Here is a 21614-nt window from a genome sequence, read left to right on the forward strand (position 1 = left end):
TGAATAATCGATAATGTAAAATAGGAAGAAAAGGTCCAAAGGGGTAGGGGTAGTGGGAGGGGCAGGGGAAAGGAAAGAAGGGAAAGGAAAAAAATGATGAGAAATGGAAAAAATGGAAGTAAAGTCTTTGTAAATAGGGAAGGGTGGAGGGTGTGAAAGGAGGGCTAGGAATGGGGAAAAAATAAGAACCAAGATGCATTATATAAAGGTACAATTCCCAATGAGAAATGTAATTATGTTGTATACCTACAATGTACCAATAAAAGAATTTAATAAAAAAAAATAGGAGCCTAGAGCACTGTACCTGAATAACTGAACTATCGAACAAATTGCCATGGCATTTTTTATTTCCTAGGGATATCCGGGGAAGGTAGTCTTTCCTGATTTCAGCAATCCAGTGTGTACTCAGTGGTGGACAGAGCAATTCACTGACTTTCATAACCACCTGAAGTTTGATGGAGTGTGGATTGTAAGTTATTATACTAGCATAAATGCTAATTTATGGAAGCATAAATGCCAATTTTTCAGATGAATTTTGACCGTGATTTGTAATAAAAGTTTGCTTGAGGTGGTGATATTCAAAATTCTCTTGCTTAATGCTGAATTTATATACAGTAAACTAAGCTTCTAAAAATCCTAGATGTTCATTCTGAATTTGCCACCAACTGGTCACTTAAATTTTTTATTAGCACGTGTTTGTAGTACATGATGTTTCCACTCATTTTAGGGAGTAAGTACAAGCACTCAACATATCTTAATTCTTTTTATTCCCCATTCTTGTCCCTCCTTCCATCTCTAGATCCCCTCCCCCAATTCATTCATTCATTCATTCATTCATGCTTGCAACATATAATGATTATATTCATTGTGCATAATTGGTACATGTACATGACAGATTTTAAATCTTTTTGTGCCATCCTCTCAGTTTTTTGGTTCCCTTTTCATTTGCAAAAGATCTCTTTCTCTGTTTTCTTTTGTCAATCTTTCATGTGCTCTTTATTTGAACTTTGGGTTCCTCCTCTGAGAGAAACCATGTGGTATTTAAGTTTGTGTGTCTGATTTATCTCATTTAGCATTATGTTTTCATGATGCATGCATTTTCCTATGAGTGTTTCAATTTTATCCTTCTTAATAGCCAAGTAGTGTTCCATTGTATATAGATAACACATTTTCTTTATCCATTTTTCTGTTGATGGACATATAGATTGCTTTCAAGATTTATTATAAATTTGGGCTGCTTTAACTATGGGGATGCATATATTACTGTAGTATGATGACTCTTGCTAAGAAGGAAGGAGTAGCTGGGTCAAGTGGAATTTATTTTTTTAGTTTTTTGAGAAATCTCCATACTGATTTCCATAATGGTTGTATTCCCACCAGCAATGTAAGAGGGTTCCTTTATCCCTATAGCCTTGCAAGTATTTGAATTATCTGATTTCTTGAAGAGTGCCATTCTTTCTGGAATAATATGAAAACTCAATGCTGTTTTAATTTGCATTTCTCTAATAGCCAGAAAATTTGAAAAATTTTTTGTGTATTTATTGGCCATTTGTATTTCTCCTGAGAAATGTCTAGTCATTTCTGCTGCCCATTGTTTGATTGAGTATTTTATTTTGGGGGAATCTAATTTTTTTGAATTCTTTATATAGTCTAGACACTAGTCTTCTCTCCAAAGAATAGGTAGCAAATTTTTTCCCCATTCTGGAGGTTGTGTCTTCACTATATTGTTGTTTCCTTCACTGTTATTTCTTGTGCAATTTGAGTTCTGTTCAGAAAATCCTTTTTTGTTTTTGTAAGAGTTTGACTTTTTCCTCCATTAACTGTCAGCACAAAAATACGGTTTTATTAAAAGTTATTATTACTGTACTATTATTTGTATTATCAGCTCAAAATATTTAATTGCTAAAAATAATTCAAGGAGGCCCTTGTATTTCTTATTGGTGAATAGTGGGGATTTTTTTTGGAAATTTGAAAACATTTTTGTTTGTTTGAAAAGAATAGAGATCATTTATTTTTAATTCATCTTAAAGAAATGGATTTGATCTCAATTATATATTATCTTACTGTCCCTCATTCAGTGAAATAGAAGATGGAAAAAGATAAAACAGAAATATTACCCTGTCTTTGGTTTTTTTCAACATGTGAAATTGTAAAATCAACAACAAAATCTTCAAGAGCCAGGATTTGAAATAATTTTTCTTAATTAATAGATTGAAATTAATTTATAATCAATGTCATTCAGAAATGAACATATCCTAGAAATAACCTAACTCAATGAGTTAATTTTATAAAAGGTGAAACAGAGGCCAGTAAGGGTTGGGGACATTATTCACAATTCAGAACACTTAAGAGGAGACCCCAGATATCCTGGCTTCTAGTTTGGTAGGCATCTCCTAACAGCTTATTCTAAACTAATAACATTTTCCGTTTTTGTATTTTGTGTCTTTGAAGGAAATGGATGAAGTCTCTAGTTTTCTCCAAGATTCTGATCAACAGTGTGAATCAAACATCTTGAACTTTCCTCCTTTTACTCCCAGTAAGTGTTCACCTGTTTCCTAATGTTGCAGACACAAAACATTTAAAACAGTCCCAACAATACTCATTGCAGTTAAGTGCAAGTCACTTCCCTGTCCAAAAGGTCCCTACCCCCAGATATTTTGATCACTCTTCTTCTTGGGTCTCTGTGGCATTACTTGCTCTTTGATCACATTCTTGCTGCCATAATCCATGAATGACATGTGGTGAAAGTGTTAGTCTGAACCTGCACCTCTTTGCACTCCAGAACTCCAAATTCTTTTGTCCTGCATCTCAATGGATTAACACAATAGTTTACTTTTGCTCACATAATTCTCACTAGCGATGGATGAGTGGATTGAGTTCAGTGATGATTCAGAGATCTAGTTTCTTCATCTTCTCTGTGTTAGGCAGCTTTGAATCACTGTGACAAAATACCTGGGAAAGTCAGTTTAGAGGTGGAAAAGTTCATTTTGGCTCATGGCTTCTGAGGGTTCAGTCCGTGGTAAACTGGTTTCATTGCTGTGGGTCTGAGGTGAGGCAGAATAATCATAGTGGAAGAGCATGGTCAAGCAAAGCTGTCTACTTCATGACAACCAGGAAGCAGCAAGAGAAAAAGGCCTGGAACAGGGCTATGCCTTCAGTGACCTATTTCGTCCAACTGTCCTCCACCTCCTGACAGTCTATTCAGCGATGAACTCATCACTGGATTAATCATCTTTTAAAAGCTCCACCTCTAAACACATGAGGACATTTTTATCCAAATCATAACAGTCTTGCTTTCCCCTCTCAGAGGCCTTTGTCTCCAGCTTCATGGATGATGGGAATTTTTTGTGCGGGCCTGGATGTAGTTTCTACCCAGTTTGCCCACATTCCTTTGCTAGGATCTGGTCATATAAACTCAGTTAACTTTAAGGGGGTATAATCTTCAAGCACATTCTGTTTATACTCCTGGGGAGAACACTGGTTGGATGGGCAGTGGTTGGGTGGTCTATACCAGTTTACTTGCTTCATCCACCCTATATATACAACTATGACCAAGGACTAGCTGCTTCTTTGGCCAGCACTGGACACTGAAGAAATAAAGGATGTTTTGACTTCAAATTATTTTACCTCCTGTATGACCTGCTCTTTGCTTTCCTAGTTTATTCTTTGTTGTTGTCTACTCACTCTGTATCTCCCCCATCCCTTCTTTCATTCTGGATGAGTTTATCATATTTTTTACTTAATCTCTTAACCTTCTTCTTTGCCAAAACTGTGCACTGTGTTTTCCTACAGAAAACCTCAATTTATCACCATCTGCTTGCTCTGGCAAGGACTTCACTCCTTATCTCTCTGCCTTTTGTCTACTCATATGTGACCAGCTACTTTCCCTCTGAGCCAATCAGCTTCTCACACTTTCAGGGTTGCGTAAGACACATTAGCAGCATGATAAAGAGAGATATCATTACCTTTGACTCTGGGAAAGTATTAGTGCCCTTCTTACAACTGAAGTGGTTATGGCTCTCATGTTACAAGCTAATCTATGCAAGAAATGCATTTTTCTTTATATTTTACAATTCAATTTAATTTCTGACTCTAAATCTCTGTTCTGTTATGCTTCTGGGATAAACTGAGTCTTAGTCTTTCCTTGTTCTATCACTTTCTGAAATTCCTCTTTCATATATATGGTCAAATATAAGGTCCTGTACATAGTCAAAGTTTTTATGAAGGAAGGCAGATATGGCCCAGATGTGGATCCACAGAGAGAAGGGGAAGAAAAGAGACTGTAGCTCATCAGGCAGAAAAGGTTGACATTCTGGGATTAAATAAGGGAAAATATAGTAACCCTGGGGATTCTCAGAGCCAGGATTTGAGTTCTTATTCATGAAAACACCCAAGAGTCCCATCTCATTTTTTTGTTGTTATTTTAAAAGTGTGTCGGGCCGGGATTTAGCTCAGTGATGTTGCTGCCTGCCTCGCAAGCACAAGGTCCTGAGTTTGATCCCTGGTACCAAAAAAAAAAAAAAATGTGAGTGGGATCTATAATATAAAATTGAAACTGTTCTCTTTCACTGCCCTCATATCTGTAATTGTACACTCAATTCTTGATTAAATACATACAGATAAATAATATATGCTTTATATTTAATCTCAGACCCATGGCTCAACAGGTTTTTCACTTGCTTTCAGTCACCACCATGAGTTCAAGGGAATCTAAATTAACTTTAAAAATGCATGGAGGAGTTCAGAGTAGGCCCCAGGTAGCAAGTGGTATACAGGATAGAATTCAAAATCTAGAAAAGATTTTGTGGAATGGAGATTGGGTGGGAATATACAGTAACGAAGAAGAAAAGCATTGGGTGCTGATTTTGCTAAAGTTGGTGGATGGAAAAGTGCCTCACTGGTGATGTTTCCTCTTAGACATTCTGGATGGCTTACTGTCTGCAAGAACCCTCTGCATGGACACAGAGTTTCATCGGGGCTTTCACTATGATGTCCACAGCTTGTATGGCTATTCCATGGCAAGAGCTACAGATGTGTAAGGACTTGGCCCTCTCCTCATTCCAGATTTGGAAGGCAGGAGGTGGAAGGTGGAGGGATTTTCTTCTCTTTCATAAGTATATTATTCAAATATTATTTGCAGTTATCAGAATATAGAAACTGATCTAAAACTTTGGTTTCTGTATATAAATTAATTTTAATTGGGTTATGGTTAAAGAGCATTTTTATTTCAAGGATACTCACAGACAGTACTGTGTGAGGCATTTAGACCCAAACTGGAAGTTAGCCCTTGCCAGGTTTGATTACTGAATGTACTATGGTCACCACACTAGGGTTGCTTTACTTTAGCAATAAATAATAAGTCACCATCATCCATTATAAAAGTCTAACAAGTAGACTGATGTGTACTGCTAATTATTCTATCCTTTCCAAACCTTGTCACATGGATTTATTAGTGATGATTTTATAAAGTGAGAAATAGTCCCTCCTCTCACTCAGTTCCTTTCTTAGAAAATGTAAAATATTATCTTTATATCTATGAAGCAAGAGATTTGGATTTCAGATTAAGATGGTTTTAATTTTAGTTTTCCAACAAAGAAGAGGAAACTAAAATGCTTGAAAGGCTATTTGTTATCTTCCAATGCTTTAGGAAAGAACTGAAATCTTAAATCTTCTCTGCTTGTTTAGTGATTCTAGAACTCCGTGGAGGGGCAGGGGACTGTGGTCTACTCACAGGGAGTGTCTTAGTCTTCATCGTACTTGAATTTTCTATCTCTGCGGTACATAGTTATGATTACTCCTTTGAACCTTGGCTCCTGGACTCTTTGAGATCCAACTCTTCCTGGCATCTTGCTCTCTTTCATCCCATTCCTTCTCATCTCTATATCCCTCTGTATCTGGATCATTCTTATCTGTTCTTTCACTGAGGAAATTTGGGGGTCAATCCTTAGGCTTCTTCTCCTTCCATTCCATGTCAACACATAAGTAATTTATTCCTTTACATGATTTTTATTGTAATTTATTTGAATGATATCAAAATCCATAATTCATTGATTTCCAGACACAAATATACAAAACTGCCTTCTTTGTTTGGCTGCCTTATGGCAGAGCCTTCTTGGCTCTGTTGCCTTTTTATAGCTAACTTCTCCACTCTGGTTTATCATTTTTGAAACTCTTAAATTCCCTATCTTGTTTGGTAGCAACACTTCCTATCTCCCAGATGCCTATGTGAGAAACTTTGGATCACCCTTTCTCTATATCATGTTCCTACATAAAATCAGCCCTCTACTTTTGAAACATTACTATAGCCATCTCTAATTAAGGCCATTTCTTAATTAAGGTTATTATTGGCTCCCACATAAATTGTGACACTTGGCCCATGATTAGTCTCCCTTGGCTTTAATTTCCAATCAATTTATCCTCTATCCTTTCTACTAGGAGTATGGCCCTAGGACCACAGTTCAGTGTCACCAGGAAAGGTTTTAAAAATTCAGCATCCCAGATCCCAACCTAGACCTTGGAAATCACAGTCTGAACTTTAACAAGATCTCTGAGTGCATTGAATGCATGACAAACTTTAAGACACACTATTTTACTCAGCGGTAAAAGTGATCTGAGGCACAAATATTCTCATTTCTTTCCCCGGAGTAAAATTTTTATAGCTGACTATTTTCTCTATAATAAACTTTAATCACCATAGCACAAGCTGTGAGATAATTCATCTCCTAAATTTCTCACATCTTTGCTACTCCTTGTGCTTTATGCTCTGCTAATATGCAACTTCTTGTTGCTTCCAAGTTCAAATGCTATTCTTTTTTTTTCATGTGCTGTTTGCCCTATACAAGACAGTCTTCCCTGTCCTGTTCATTTTTGCAAAGATGTACATGTCTAGCTTATCAGTCTGGAAACCTTCTTGACAGTCCCAGGAAAATATTCTCCTTGTTTGTGCTATTTTTCATATTATAATATGATTAATATGCAAAAACAATACATCATAATTTTTAGTTGGTCATATTTTTTTCTTGTTAGATTGTAAGTTCCTTAAGGGCAAAGGCATCCCTGTATCCTTAGCCTTATGAGCAGTGTGCATACTGAAGACATATTGAAATAAATGCCTGGCCTGAGAAAAAAGGAGCAAGCTGGGCACACAGGGAACTTATAGAGTTAGAGGCAGAGACTGTGTCTGTTTTGTTTGCCAGCATGATTTTGCCTTCAGGACGTTGTGAGAAAAGAGTCTTTGCAAAGTACATGCACAAGTTTGTACTTCAGCAAAAGCAAAGCCCCAAGAAGAATGATAACCATCTTTGCTTTTTAAATCTCTTTTTCTAATCTCTCTCTCTCTCTCTCTGCTCTCCACCTCAACTGAACAAATCAGAGTAAGTTTTCTCATCTCTGAAATAAGTTTGGATGACTTGATGTTTCCAGTAGTCCCTTCCTGTTCTGATATATATCAACTCTTAGATACTACTAAGGATACTAAGGATAAGAAGTGTGAGGAAGAGTGAATAAATGTTCAGAAAGAGTCCAGAAAGATTGGAGGAGAGAAAGAGTTTTAAATCACTTTGTTGCCAGTGTTTCCATGTATTAAAAGTGCTATACAATCATGTATAGATTGATTTAAATATTCTAATAGTTGTGATTAATAGTTAAAATGTAACTGTGACTGAATAAGTAGAATTTCTTCTTGATCTTTGGGCATGAAACAGGGTTGGATTTAAAAGGAGACAAGATTTTCATTCTATATTCTGGACACTGTGCGAGTTAAAGTCATAGGGCTGAGGAAGACTTTGCTAAACTTTAACTAGAAAAACATAGTTGGGGGACAGAGGTCACTGGGCAGACCAGGAGGGCTAAAAGCAGAAGGAGAACAGATCCTCTCAGGGATTGTGACATGAACCAGTCCTGGGAAATGGAAAAGAGAAACTTAAGCAACTCAAAGCTGGGAAAACCTGAATGTTATCTAATCTATATTGGCATAATGGCCTCTTCTAAAGTGTACCTTCAGATATCTTCATCCGTGTTTCAGTTTCATTCTCTACAGATTGGGCTGTGTTTGTTCCATGACTGATGATTGCAGAGGGCAATAAATCTCCAGCCAATGATAATAAGGGTGGCCTGACTGCTAGCCTCTATATCAAGTGAAAGTGAGAACACAGTTTCACCATGACCTGGTGTTGTGCTAGTAAGGATTATGCATAAGCAGCATAGAACCAAGGGAAGTTAGAAAAGACCTTGTTTTGTGGTAGAAAATGAGGCAAAAATCCAATGTGTGGAATCAATCTATTGTCCATGAAAAGGGGAAGGCAACAACCCAATCTAACAAGATGGAGAAAACAGAATCAAGAGTTTAGCAGCCTAGAAAAAATTTTGAGCAGTCTGGAATATAGAGGTCTATATTGTCTTATATGAAATGTGAATCCTTACCCAGATGTGGGAAAGAAACTATTAAAAATGCTAAGTAGTTTGTAGACCTGGCTTTTGACACCATGAAAGTTTTTTCAGTTTGGTTGGAAAGCCCATTACTGCCCTTGGTATAAATCAAATTCTAGAGGTTCACACTCAGGTCATACTCAATTGGCTATATTTCTTTTCAGGGCCATGGATACCATCTTTCCCAGTACCAGGAACTTCATCTTATCTCGCTCAACTTTCGCTGGATCTGGCAAATTTGCTGCTCATTGGCTGGGAGACAATGCAGCCACATGGGATGACCTTCGGTGGTCAATACCCAGTATTCTTGAGTTCAACTTGTTTGGTATTCCCATGGTGAGCCTCATTCCCAACCAAGGAACTTCACCTTTTGTTTTTTGATGCTCTTTCCATTACCAGTTTTTAAGGGTGTTTGAAAACTAAAGAGTATATGTCCCTTTGTGATAAGTATTAGAAAAATCAATTTCTCTGATTGAGATGCCTTTTGAAATTAGAGGATCTGATTTTTTGAGATATATAGCTATATATCTATATCTATATCTCTCTATACTATATTCTAGATGTTAGTCTTCTGACCAATGACTATCCGGCAAAACTTTTTCCCATTCTGTAGGTTGTATTTTCACTTTGTTGATTGTCTTCTTTGCTGTGCAGAAGCTTTTTGATTTGATATGATCCCATTGGTTGATTCTTGATGTTATTTCTTGTGCAACTGATTTTATTTAAGAAGTCCTTGCCTATGCCCATGTCTTCAAGAGTTTTACATTTTTTCTCTTCCAGCAGATTGTTTCTCTTTTAACATTTGTATCTTTGATGCATTTTGATTTTAGTTTAGTACACGGTGAGATATATGGGTCTAGATTCAATCTTCTGCATATGGATGGCCGGTTTTCTCAGTTTCATCCATGGACTCTCTGGAGAAAAGAGACACTATGAATAAAATATATTAGTATCAACAGAAAAGTCCTATCCAGGGAGCATCACTGAATAGGGGAGTATGAAATGGGGAACTGAACAGTGAGGAACAGCCCTCTATATTTATTTGTCTACAACCATTATCAATAACCATTGTCTACACCACCAGTCAATCTTCTCCTTCTAAGTCTATTCTAGGATGTATACTTCTTTTCTTCTTATGTGATGGGAGGCTTATTCTGGGATTCTGGGATCTCTGTAAGCAGTGAGTGATGGCAATAGAGATTCTCTTTTATCGTACAAGAACACAGGCAATGCTTTCAGTTCTCTTAGTGACTACTGTGCTCAATGTGTGCTAATTCTCCAGATAGGTGCTAACATCTGTGGTTACACAAGAAATGTCACAGAGGAGCTCTGCAGAAGGTGGATGCAGCTAGGAGCATTTTATCCACTATCAAGGAATCACAATGGGCCTGGTTTCCGTGTAAGTTCCCCAAGAGAAGTGATGAAAACTTTTTGGATTGTATAATCTACTTGTTTGGAAAGAGGAGTTGAGGAAAATCCTATAGATTTGCCCTAACTGCAGAAGAAGGATAAATACATATTGGGTGATAAGCCTAAAAAAGCAAGTATCAAGATTTGTTAAACTTTCTATGATGCTTCTGTCACTCCCATTATCATCTTTTAGAAGATTTGTATTATACTTCAGTTAATGAAAAGGAGACTACCATAAATATTGAGCAGTGGGGAAGAATTTATGAAGAGACAGGGCAGTGATCTGAACAATTTTCACTTTGTTGTGACAGAGCACTCTTTATGAATACATTGGGAGATACCCCTAACACACACACTACTTCCCATGATCCACCCCATCTTTATCCTCTTCCATCCCAAATAAAAGTTTTCAAAAGCAAGTATATAGAAGTGGGTGCAAAGTTCCTCTTAAGGAGGTATTTATTGTAATGGCAGTAGCAAGTAAGGTGAGTTTCCTTTCTTTAAATGAAATAATTTGCCACTGAAATATTTCAGATTGAATGACTTAACTTTTAGTAGGCTCATCAGAGTAACTTCCAGATGATAATTTTAGATCTAGCTCTTGGCTTTGACAATGACAATTCTCAAACCTGGAAGGATTAACAGTAAAACCTTCAAAGCATTTTATCTTTGGGCTTTCCCACCCACTTATGGTTTGGGGAGAAAGAGAGATAACTATTCCTGAATGACTGAGCAGGTTACTGGGAGCAGGTAAGAAGGTGCTTTTCATAGAGGGATGGCTTGAAGACTTGCAAGGACAAAATATTCAGCTCATACAGGTAGCTAGGTTAAAAAGTGCTAGTTTTCTTTCTTTTAAACTAGCTCTTTCTGAAAGAATTATAACAAGAGACCCATAAGTCAGTTCAAATTTAAATTTAGAAAGTAAAATGAAATACAGGACATTTAAAATATAGTTTATGTAGCTCAGCTTATCCATAATATTATCATTTTACCCTGTATTTAACATGGGCTATTATTATTATTTTTTTAAATTTTTTTGGTACCGGGGATCGAACTTGGGTTCTTGCGCTTGCACAGCAGGCGGCAAAACCACTGGGCTAAATCCCTGGCCCAACATGGGCTATTATTAATGAGCTATTTTATATTTCTTTCTATCAGGTCTTCAAAATTCAGTATGAATTTTAAAATTTTAGCACATCTCTAAATATTGCATTTTCAGGAGTTTAAATGAAATGTAATGCTATAAAAATAATGACATTTGATGGAAATAATATTTTACATCAATTCAATCATAAGATATATAAACGAATCACAAGCCAAGTTAAAAGATTACTCCCTCAGTCTTACTAACACTTTTCAAGTGTCCAGTAATAACTACATAGACTGTGACCACCACAGTGGACAGGGCAGCTCTAGACTTTTTCAGTGAAGAACTAGAGTGACAGATGCTGGGAAAACATTGTTTTCTTTTTTTTCACCTCAGAAATTTCATGCGCCCTGGATTGGGGACATAGAATAATCTATTTAGTGAGAAGATGGGTATTTTAGGGAGCAAAATAAAGGAATAAATTCAGACAATTTTCTCCAAAATTGAGTACCAATAATACAGTCTAACTATGGCATAGGTATCTTTCATGTCTTCCAAATAACAAAGAAAATTAGCAAACTGAACGTCCACCAAGGATGGAAAATTTCTGGCTCCTGGTTGTAAGAAAATTATCTTTGTGTTCTAAAGGATTTAGGTAAAATTTGATAAACCCTGTTGTTAGGATTTCTTTACATATTTTATTTTGTAGAACAAATGGAGGTTATTATCTTTGGGATAGAGAAAATTGTGATACTGAAAATATTACAGAAGAAAATGTCTAGTTTCATCACAACAAATTTTTTAAATTTCAAGTTCACTAAAGTGCATAGAAAGGAAAAGATGAATTACAGATCATGGTAATAGGCAATGTGGTTTATGAAAATGGATTTGAAACATTTTTTAGCAGGGAAGCTAAGTTTAATAGAACTTATTAGTATCTTCCAAGTGAAATATTATGAAAATCCATATTAAATAAATTGGGATGGCTCTGGAAGGTGCAGAGCCCACTAAGGCCCCTTTATGTACATGCCAGCCCCTGTGGGGCTCATTTATCATCCTGGGGCTGATGTAGTCTGTCCTCGGTACACGTGTCAAGTGAAAACTCTGCCACCTACCTGTGATTCTACATGGGGAAAGTCATGCAAACTTTTATTTGGCTTCTGAGCTGTAAAATGAAGAAATAGGACCAAGATCCTTTCAGTTGTGGAAATGCTTTTGATGTTCTTGAGGTTAGAGAACATGGCTATTTCCTTTGGGAAAGTTTCTTATCATGAGAGAACTTTTAAACTATGATAAACAAGAAATAATAATTGTTTCCATTTACTTCTAGGACCAGGACCCAGCTGCCTTTGGTTTTGACTCTCTGCTGTTGAGCTCCTCCAGGCATTATCTGAATATCCGTTACACACTGTTGCCCTATCTCTACACCCTCTTTTATCGTGCTCACACCCTGGGGGAGACGGTAGCAAGGCCCTTGGTACATGAGTGAGTTTCCTGATCACCTTCAGAATGCAATTTCACTTTACCCTGTTAGTGGTAACGAGGTCAGCTAGGACACACAGTGTGGTGTTGTCCTGTATTAGAAATTCTACATTCCTAATCCTGCTCTCTGTTTTCAAGGTTCTACCAGGATACAATGACATGGAAGGTGCATGAGCAGTTCTTATGGGGGCCTGGACTCCTCATCACGCCTGTTTTATATGAAGTATGTTTGTGATCTAAATAATAGAGTGGGGTATTGTACTTTCTTCATGGCTTTATAGTTGAATAAGCTAGATTCTGAGTATCTATGATTACATTTAAATCTAAAACTGAATATAAATGAGAGATCATAAAAGTTTAGAAATTAGAACAATAATAATTCTTGGTCCCAATGTCCCAGAAAATAAAACAATTTCCATGTCGTAAAATTGCCTCGAATCCTGAGTCCCGAGGCACATGGCTATGGCATTGATATGGCCTTTAAGGGCTGTGCTGTTTGTGTGCTGACCATCTGTCTGTGTTTCCTCGTCCACATGAATTGTGCTCTGAGGGCTGGGTTGGAAAGAGAGGTTAGGTGTGAAGAAGAGCAGGGAAGGAGGGTGGAGTCCATGTATAAGGGATCATATGTATCTAACTCAAGAGTGACTTGAGGTAGCAAAGAGATGGGAAGTATGGAAAAAGGATCAGAATTATATTAATCAGCTTCTCAGCATGAAATATTGCCAATGTATTCATGTTAAGGTCCTTTGAGTTGGTGTTTTAGGCACACCATCTGATGACAGGTCTTGCTAACCACGATGTAGCTCTGCTGGAAAGCTCTCTGAGGGTCTACCTGGCTCAGTCTCCCAACTGTCAGCCTGCATGATCCAGTAAATTAACTCTCTGTGTTTCTCCTAGAAATTTTAGGAGTATTAAAGCAAAATAAACTTAATATCCATGTATAGCTTTGCTTTGAAAAATTTCTCAACCTCTCTAAATGTCTGTATTTTCATGAGTAGAATTGGATGACTTCAGGTCTGCCTTGGAATTGTTCAGATGACCATGCACAGTGAAGGTATTCTATACACTGCAAAGGGGGATGCTAATATGTACATATTGGCTTTGTCTCCTCAGGGTGTGGACCGTGTGAAAGCATACATACCAGATGCCATCTGGTATGACTATGAGACAGTAAGTGAAGTGGCCCCAGCTCTCTCAGGAATCTGTCTCTAGCAGAGGGCAATTATAAACCAGCTTTGGGAACCTAGGATGGGATAATATTACAAAGTTTTACATGTAGTTAATTGTGGGTACTTTCCTGTGAGCTGTCTTAGTATATTGGAAGACTATAACAAAATACCTTACACAGTAATTGGTAAACCACAGAAGTTTACTGCTAATAGTTCTGGAAGTTGGAAAGTCCAAGGTCAAGACAATGGAAAATTCAGGGTCTGGTAAGGCTCACTTTTCTTCATCAATTGCAGCTTCTTTCTGAACCTTCATGAATTAATAAATTATCCAAAGACCCCATCTTGTAATATCATCACAGCTGGGTATTAGGTTCTAACACATGAATTTTAGGGAGACATTAACATATAGACCATAGCAGAAGACCTTTCCAAATAACAATGAAATGACTTAATATCTGTAGTAAGTTTGTGGAAATTTACTATACCTACCTGGTTACTGTTTAGCTAATAGCACTAGTTATTGGCCTTTATGAAAACAGAGAATTCAAGGTCAGTTGTGGAAATAGTGTGTTAGTCAGATTTCTGTTACTACAGCAAATACCTGATCAATTTATAAAGAGAAAAGGTTTATTTGGCCTCGCCATTTGGGAGGTTCCAGTCCTTGATGGACTGGCCTCATTGCTTTGGGCCTAAGGGGGCACATCATGGTGGGAGCGTATGGTGGAGCAAAATCACTCACCTCATTGCCAGGAGGGAGAAAAGAGAAAGGAGAGCCCAGGGTCCCACAGTCCCCATGGAGGGCTCACACCCAATGACCTAAAGCTTCCCATTAGGCCCCACCTCTTAAGGTTTCCACCACCTCCCAAGAGCATGAAGATGGGGACCAAGCCATTAACACACAGGCCTTCAGGGGACACTGAAGATCTAAACACTATCACAGAGCGTGGTATAAGGAAAAGAAAGAGGGTGATTGGAGTTTCAGCTCTGCCCTCTACCACCTGTGCACCTTGAGGAAGTAACTTCACTTGGAGATCTTCAGTCTCCTGTTCTTTAAGATGAGGCAGATGAACTAGATGATTTCTAGGGACTTCCAAGCCCTCACAGTCAATTATGTGCTCTGAATCCCTTTTGACAATTAGGGAATGGCTGTCCAATGGAGGAAACAGTTTGTGGATATGCTTCTCCCTGGTGACAGGATAGGACTCCACCTTCGAGGGGGCTACATATTCCCTACCCAGCAACCAAACACAACCACAGAGACCAGGTAAGCTCCTGTTTATTTTAACTCTGGTGCTGTACTGTGCAGGGCATTATGGAGGAGGCAAGTGGGACCAAGACTAAATGGGCCAAGGGAAAAACCACCACTCTGCAATCTTCTCCTTTCAAAATTGGTTCAAAGTTGACATCTGAGTCCTTGTTGGCAGAGATAAATGTAGCAGCAGTCCCTTTACATTTCCATAGTTCTTCACATTTGAATTAAATTAGATTATAGGACTAGAGTAATCATCCGTAGGTATGTTCCCTAGTGCATGAGAGAATGCAAAGTAAATGAGAGATAACAATTATATGTGAAAACCAGTGTAGCTTGGAGTTGAAGAGCTCAGCTTCTGGAGACAGTTGGAGTTTAAGCCCCAGGTTTACATCATACCAGACAGGTTAACTGTGGCCAACTTACTTTTCTATGCTTCTCCTAGTATTAGTAAACTAGGGAGGATGCTAATATGACTTTAAAGCATTATTATGAGGGTTAAATGAATGAATATAAATAATAACATGTATGTATGCATGTATGTAGCATGTAGTATACTTAGAGGAGTATCTAGTATATGGTAAGCACCCAATAAAATATTCATTACAATAATCACACCCAGATTTCAGCAGGAACTGCCTCTCTCTACCATTCTCCTTATTCTCTCTGTGCTAAACTCTGCTCTCTGTCTATAACCAGCTCTTGTATTTCCACACAATGTTGCCATCTATTTAGTCTCTGAGCTAGATTCTGGCAGGACCAGTCCATGGGATATCAAGAGGGCTGATTTTGCATACTTCCACTTGTTCCTTAATTCTCTGAAACTGAGAATTTCTCTCCTCAGCCGGAAGAATTCTCTGGGACTAATTGTTGCCTTGGACTATAAGAGAGAGGCAAAGGGAGAGCTGTACTGGGATGATGGTGTAGCTAAAGGTACACTTCCTCATGGGGCTGTGGCTGCCAGTGAGGCACTATCTCTGTTATCACATCATCTATTTCTGTAACTAAAAATCAGTGAGTCAAAAGTTATTCTGAAAGTTTCTTAAGCCAAGTGCAAAGACTTAAAATAGACTTTAAATGTGCAACTTATGTGTTATCGACACTACCGAATCCAACAGCCATTACTGCATTCAGCTTTCTTATTCTCTCCTCTGGATATAATTATTAAGATGAAGCAATGCATTTTGTTAATAGCTTTATAAAAGTACCACTTCAGAGACAATTTAGGTAGAAGGAGTTTGTGTAGTGTGTTTTGTTTCACTGTAGTGATTTCGTATGAAAACCTTATATAAGCTTATAGTTTGTCATTATATAAAAATCCTGCTCTGGATAGAATTAGATAATGAGCAAAATAAGAGATAGATAATAGAAAGTAGAGAGATAGGTCTTTCTCAAATGGTAAGGTGATCAAGAGATGGAGGGGAGGAAGAGGAGGGAAAGGAGGTGAAAAGGAATTAAGATGTGTTATGAACATGTTCCAACTTCACACAAGGAATGTAAACATGTACTGTGAACATGTACTAATAAAATAAATAAAATGAAAAAGAATTAGAATTTATTAATGTTTATTTGGTATTTACGATTAAATTTGTACAAGGGATATAGAGATGAAAGTGGCATAAATGATGCTTTTGAGGAACCCATCTATGGTCTAGTACAGAAGCTATAATCTGCCTGTAGATAGCTATAGTGCAAGTCAAAATGTTTAAAATGCCATAAAAAATGGTAATATAAGGATCCATGAGTGTTTGCAGAAAGTACTCCATGGAAATTTTGTCAGGTTGATAAAAATGGGCAGGTCTTGGATGAGCAGAATTAGATGCAAAGGTGCTCTACAGGAGGAGGGTGACTCCCTACATCCTCAGCTCCCTGTACTAATGGATACACACATCTTTCTCTTTCAGATGCTGTAGCTGAAAAGAAGTATATTCTGTATGATTTCTCTATTTCCTCTGTAAGCACTGTTTTCAAGGAACATACATCTTACAGTATTTACCGTGACTGCTTTTTGAGTTTTTGTTCTTGTATAGATGTGTGCTCGTGTGAGATGAGGACAGTGCTTGATTCTGACGGTCCCCGCGAGGATTCCTCATGTTAACATGACAGTGCTTAACCAGTATCAGATGCATGAGTTCTGTGGTTAAATTGTTTTTGTCCCCTGGAAAAAAAATCACTGCCTTTGAACTTTATGTCATGAGTTTTGACTTTCAGAATATGTCACTGAGGAGTGCAAGTATGGGGTGTAAGTGTGGGCGAGGAGTGAAGTATCCTTTTTCTCTTTTTTATTAGTACATGTTTGTGGTACATAATGATTATATTCATTGTGGATAGTTAGTACATGTACATGACACATCTTAATTCTTTTTATGTCCTCTGTTTCTCCCATCCATCTCTTCGCCCCTTTCCCATTTGTGAAAGATCTATCTCCCTATTTTCTTTCATTTAGCTTTTATTTTGCTCTTTTATCTATTTATACTTTGGATTTCTCATGTAAGAGAAAACACATGATATCTAAGCTCGTGTGTCTGATTTATTTCACTCAGCATTATGGTTTCAAGGTGCATCTACTTTCCTACAAATTTATCCTTCTTTATAGCAGAGTAGTACCCCATTGTGTATAAATCTTTATAGCTGAGTAGTGTTCCATTTTGTATAGACACCACATTTTCTTTATCCATTCATCTGTTGATGGACATATATGCTGCTTCCAAGATTTAGCTATTATAAATTGTGCTGCTATAAACATGGGTATGCATATATCACTGTAATATGGTGCCTTTAACTCTTCCAGGAAGATATCTAGAAGAGGAATACCTGGGTTGAATGAAATTTCTATTTTTAGTTTGTTGAGGAATCGCTATACTGAATCCATAGTTGTTGTACAAGTTTACATTTCTACCAACAAAAGAAATACAAATTAAAACAACACTAAGATTCCATCTTACTCCAGAAAGAATGACAGTCATCAATAATTCAAATAATAACAAAAGCTGATGAGGCCATGAAACACTTTTTTGAGGTTCATTTTTCCTTTCTAGTCCCTAGAACTTGTCTTTGGGCCCAAGTATCCATGGTAGCTTTGAAAAGCTGGAGGATACAGAACATCATCTACTGCATTTCTATCTTCCAAGGGACCAAGAACAAAGGTGCCAGACTAGCAGAAAATGGGAGAATTCTAATTTGCTTTTCTTAGAAATCTGGTCATGTATGGGAAGGGATTTATTGTGTAGGGATTGCTATCCCTTATTTCTATTTTCTTTCTCATAAATTCTTTTTTTAAACTTGTAATTGGGAAGTAAGTAAGCATCCCCATGCTGTTGTAACAAATAGTGAGGAGTTCCCATGTGGCCTTTATACAGATTCTCCTAATGATAACAATTTATAGGAATGAAGTACAATTTCACAGCCAGGATATTGGCATCAGATTTATGAAGATAAAGAAAATCTCCATCACCACAAATATCCTGTTGTACTTGTACCAGCCTGCCTCCTGTCTCAGCCTTTTTCTTAGCCCCTGGCAACCACTAGACTGTTTTCCTCCTTTGTAATTCTGTCTTTCCAAGAGTGCTTATATAAATGGAATCACATAGCATGTAAAACCTTTTTATTCAGCATAATTCCCTCAAAATTCTACCAAGTTGTTGTATTTTGTTCCTTTTTATTTTTAAAAAAGCATTCCAAGGTATATGTATATCACCTTCTGTTTAGCATTCATTTGATCAAGGGAATTTGGGTTCTTTCCAGTCAAGGGCTATTCTAATTAAAATTAAAATGTTATGAAAACTCACGTACAGATTTTGGTATGAACATAAGTTTTCACTTCTCTGGTATAAATGCCCAAGTGTTCAGTTGGTGGGCTTACGTTAGTGCACGTTTAGTTTTATTAGAAACTCATAAACTATTTTCCGGAATGGCTATACTGTCTCACATTTCCACATGCAATATATGGATGATCTAGTTTCTCTGTTCCAGCTCCAGCATTAGGTGTCGTCACTACTTTTCATCGTACCCAGTCTGATAAGTGTGTGATGATATTTCATTGTGGCAATAGTTTATGTTTCTTCAGTGTCTGATGATGTTAGAAATCTTTGCATGGGCTATTTACCACTTGCATTTGTTTTATCTATTCAACTATTTTACCATTTTCTAGTTGAATTATTTGGTTTCTTTTCATCTTAACTGTTCAGTTTTGAAAGTTCTTATACATTTTCAATACTAGTACTCCATTGAATATGTGGTTTGAAAAATTTTTTTCTGTTTCTAGGCTTCTGTTTTCATTCTCTTACCAGTGTCTTTCACAAGATCAATAAATCTTAATAGGTATAATTTATCACTATTATATTTTATACATAATGCTTTTTGGTTTCATATCTAAGAACTCTTTGCCTGGTTCTGGAGCCTTAATATTTTCTATTTCTAAAAGTATCTAACTTTTCCCTTTTCCATTTAATTCTGTGATTATTTTGAGTTGATTTATATGTAAGATGTGAGATTTAGGTTGAGGTGCTACTTTTTGCTTATGCACAGCCTTTGCTTTAGCACCCTTTGTTGAAATTATTCCTCTTTCTTCAATGTATTACTTTGGCGCCTCTGCCAAGTGTTTTTTGGGGCATATTTGTGTGGGAGTGCTAGCCTTTGTAATCATTGAAGAGTCCCTTTTTTCTTGAGTGTTCACATCTACCTTCATCTTTGCTTAGCTTAGCTTTATCCCGTTTGAATTCTGGTTCCTTAAATAAATCATTTTAACTTCTCTGTACTTCAGAATTTTCATCTGAAAATTGGGGATAATTATGTTTTAACCTCACAGTCTACTGGGAGATTTGAATGAGATAATACCTGGAAAATACTTAGCACAGTGCCTGGAACACAGTGGGCATTCATAAATTTTAGCTCTTATCTTTACTAATAAAGTAAAAGAAAAGTTATTTGAGGACTTTGTGTCTGAGATGTTATCAAAATATGGTGAATGTTTAAATTTAAAAATTTAATACAGTAAAATACATATTGCCATTGATCTTCCTCAAAATACTTTCCCTTGCTTTGAATATACTTATCCCATGGTTTTGCCATTTTCTGAAGCAGTTCTGAAAGTCCTGTTTCCTGAGTGTCTTTTTAGCTAGCTGTATATCCCGAATTGATTCAAAACATATACAGCAACTTCTTCTTCAAATAAAAACATTACAGTGTATCCTCATACACCTTATTCAAGGGAACTTCCACTGTGTGACTTTTCCCCAAAGTCAAAATGACCTTAAAATGTTTTGAAATTGATTCAGGACATCAAGGCAACCATGACAGCACAACTAATGACACTAATGAAAGAGGATTTCCAGAACTGCTTCAATAAATGGCTAGAAAAATGGGACAAATGTTTTTGAAATGAGAAATATTTGAGGGGAATTAATAGCATTGTGTCCTTTTGAATTATTTTTAGCGTTCTTTTTTTTTTTTTTTAGTATCAGGGATTGAACTCAGGACCTTGTGGTTGCCAAGCAGGCATGGTGCCACTGAGCTACATCCCTGGCCCTTGAATTATTTTTAAAAATGCAAATATTAATTGTATTTTGTGATGACACATTGTACATGTCAGTTTTTATCTTTGTGTGTTGTGTGTCACTGAGTGTATTTCTGTTTGCTTTCTAAATACCCATTAAATCTGTTTGAAACTCTTCTAACATCAGCATCATACTACCTGAGTAATAGAATACAGTAAAGAACCAGTGAACCAAGACAAACATGAAATATTACTAAAAGCTTTAGGATGTCAAGAGCCTGAGTCACTGTTTTCCCTGACAACCACCTGGCAACATTTAGAACCACGGAGAAAAAGGAAAACCTTCAGATCACTGAAAGAAAGACATTGTATGTGTTATGCCTGATCTCTAAACTGACTTCCTTCCCTTTTTTTTTAGAACCGTCTACAGGCAAGGATTACACACAATAATTACATGGACCCCAACAACCTCATGTTTACAGATATCAGAATCTTGGGAATGGACAAGGAGCCAACTAACTTTATTATCTTATCTAACAATGCTCCCACCCCCATTTCGAGCATTGTCTATAATGCTTCAGTACAGGTGAGGGATTCTTTCATCATGTAGAGCCCTTGCAGGAAGCCCTGGCTTGAGGTTCTAACAGGGGGCCTTCCTCATTCTTTTGACTTCAGGCAGACACAGGGATAACTAGCTTGTTAGTAGAGCCACCATATCACAGGGAGGTGGCAAGGCAACCTGTGTATGCAAATATGGTCCCCTCAACTTGTGTGCATTAGGATTCTGAAGAAGATAGAGTTGGGATCTTAAGAGAAGAGACAGTGTTTTCTACCAATTTAAAAATACACAGGATGATCCCAGAATAACACAGAGAAAACACTGGTCCATATATTGGGCTAGTTATGGAGAATATTTACACTGTATCAGTAACCATTCTTTTACTGGGACAAAATACTTGACATTACAACTTAAAGAAGGAGAGGTTTGTTTGGCTAATAGTTTCAGAGGGGTCAGTCCATGGTTAGAAAGATTTAATGCAGAAGTTACATAGTGGAAGGGCCTGGCAGAGGGAAGCTCCTCAAATCATGGCAGCCAAGGAGCAGAGAGATAGCAAGAGTCAGAGCAAGAAATAGAGCCTCCAAAGTCACGGTTTCAGTGCCCCCCCCAACCAGGCCCCACCTCCTAACAGCACATCCTATGAACAGAATCTATGAATAGATAAAGTAATCTGTTGATGACTATTAGCACACCCATAATGAAGTCACCATCCCAAAGCCCCACCTCTTTGCATGTGA

At 37.2% G+C, this 21614-nt stretch overlaps 1 protein-coding gene across 2 annotated transcripts in view; it reads left to right on the forward strand.

Moving 5' to 3' along the window:
• The window catches only part of Mgam2 (maltase-glucoamylase 2 (putative)), a 109052-nt gene that overhangs the window by 39237 nt on the left and 48201 nt on the right, over positions 1-21614 (forward strand). For both annotated transcript variants that reach the window (XM_087205930.1, XM_087205931.1), the window contains exons 13-24: positions 356-469; positions 2452-2536; positions 4918-5035; positions 8592-8763; positions 9710-9826; positions 12255-12409; positions 12545-12629; positions 13520-13576; positions 14715-14839; positions 15669-15757; positions 16729-16778; positions 20737-20904. In XM_087205930.1, the coding sequence (XP_087062056.1) occupies positions 356-469; positions 2452-2536; positions 4918-5035; positions 8592-8763; positions 9710-9826; positions 12255-12409; positions 12545-12629; positions 13520-13576; positions 14715-14839; positions 15669-15757; positions 16729-16778; positions 20737-20904 (1335 nt within the window). The remainder of the gene's footprint in view (positions 1-355; positions 470-2451; positions 2537-4917; positions 5036-8591; positions 8764-9709; positions 9827-12254; positions 12410-12544; positions 12630-13519; positions 13577-14714; positions 14840-15668; positions 15758-16728; positions 16779-20736; positions 20905-21614) is intronic.

This window comes from Heterocephalus glaber, unplaced genomic scaffold, assembly GCF_053883595.1.
Source record: "Heterocephalus glaber isolate CG9 unplaced genomic scaffold, H.glaber_assembly_v1.0 deba00000621, whole genome shotgun sequence".
NCBI lineage: Eukaryota > Metazoa > Chordata > Mammalia > Rodentia > Bathyergidae > Heterocephalus > Heterocephalus glaber.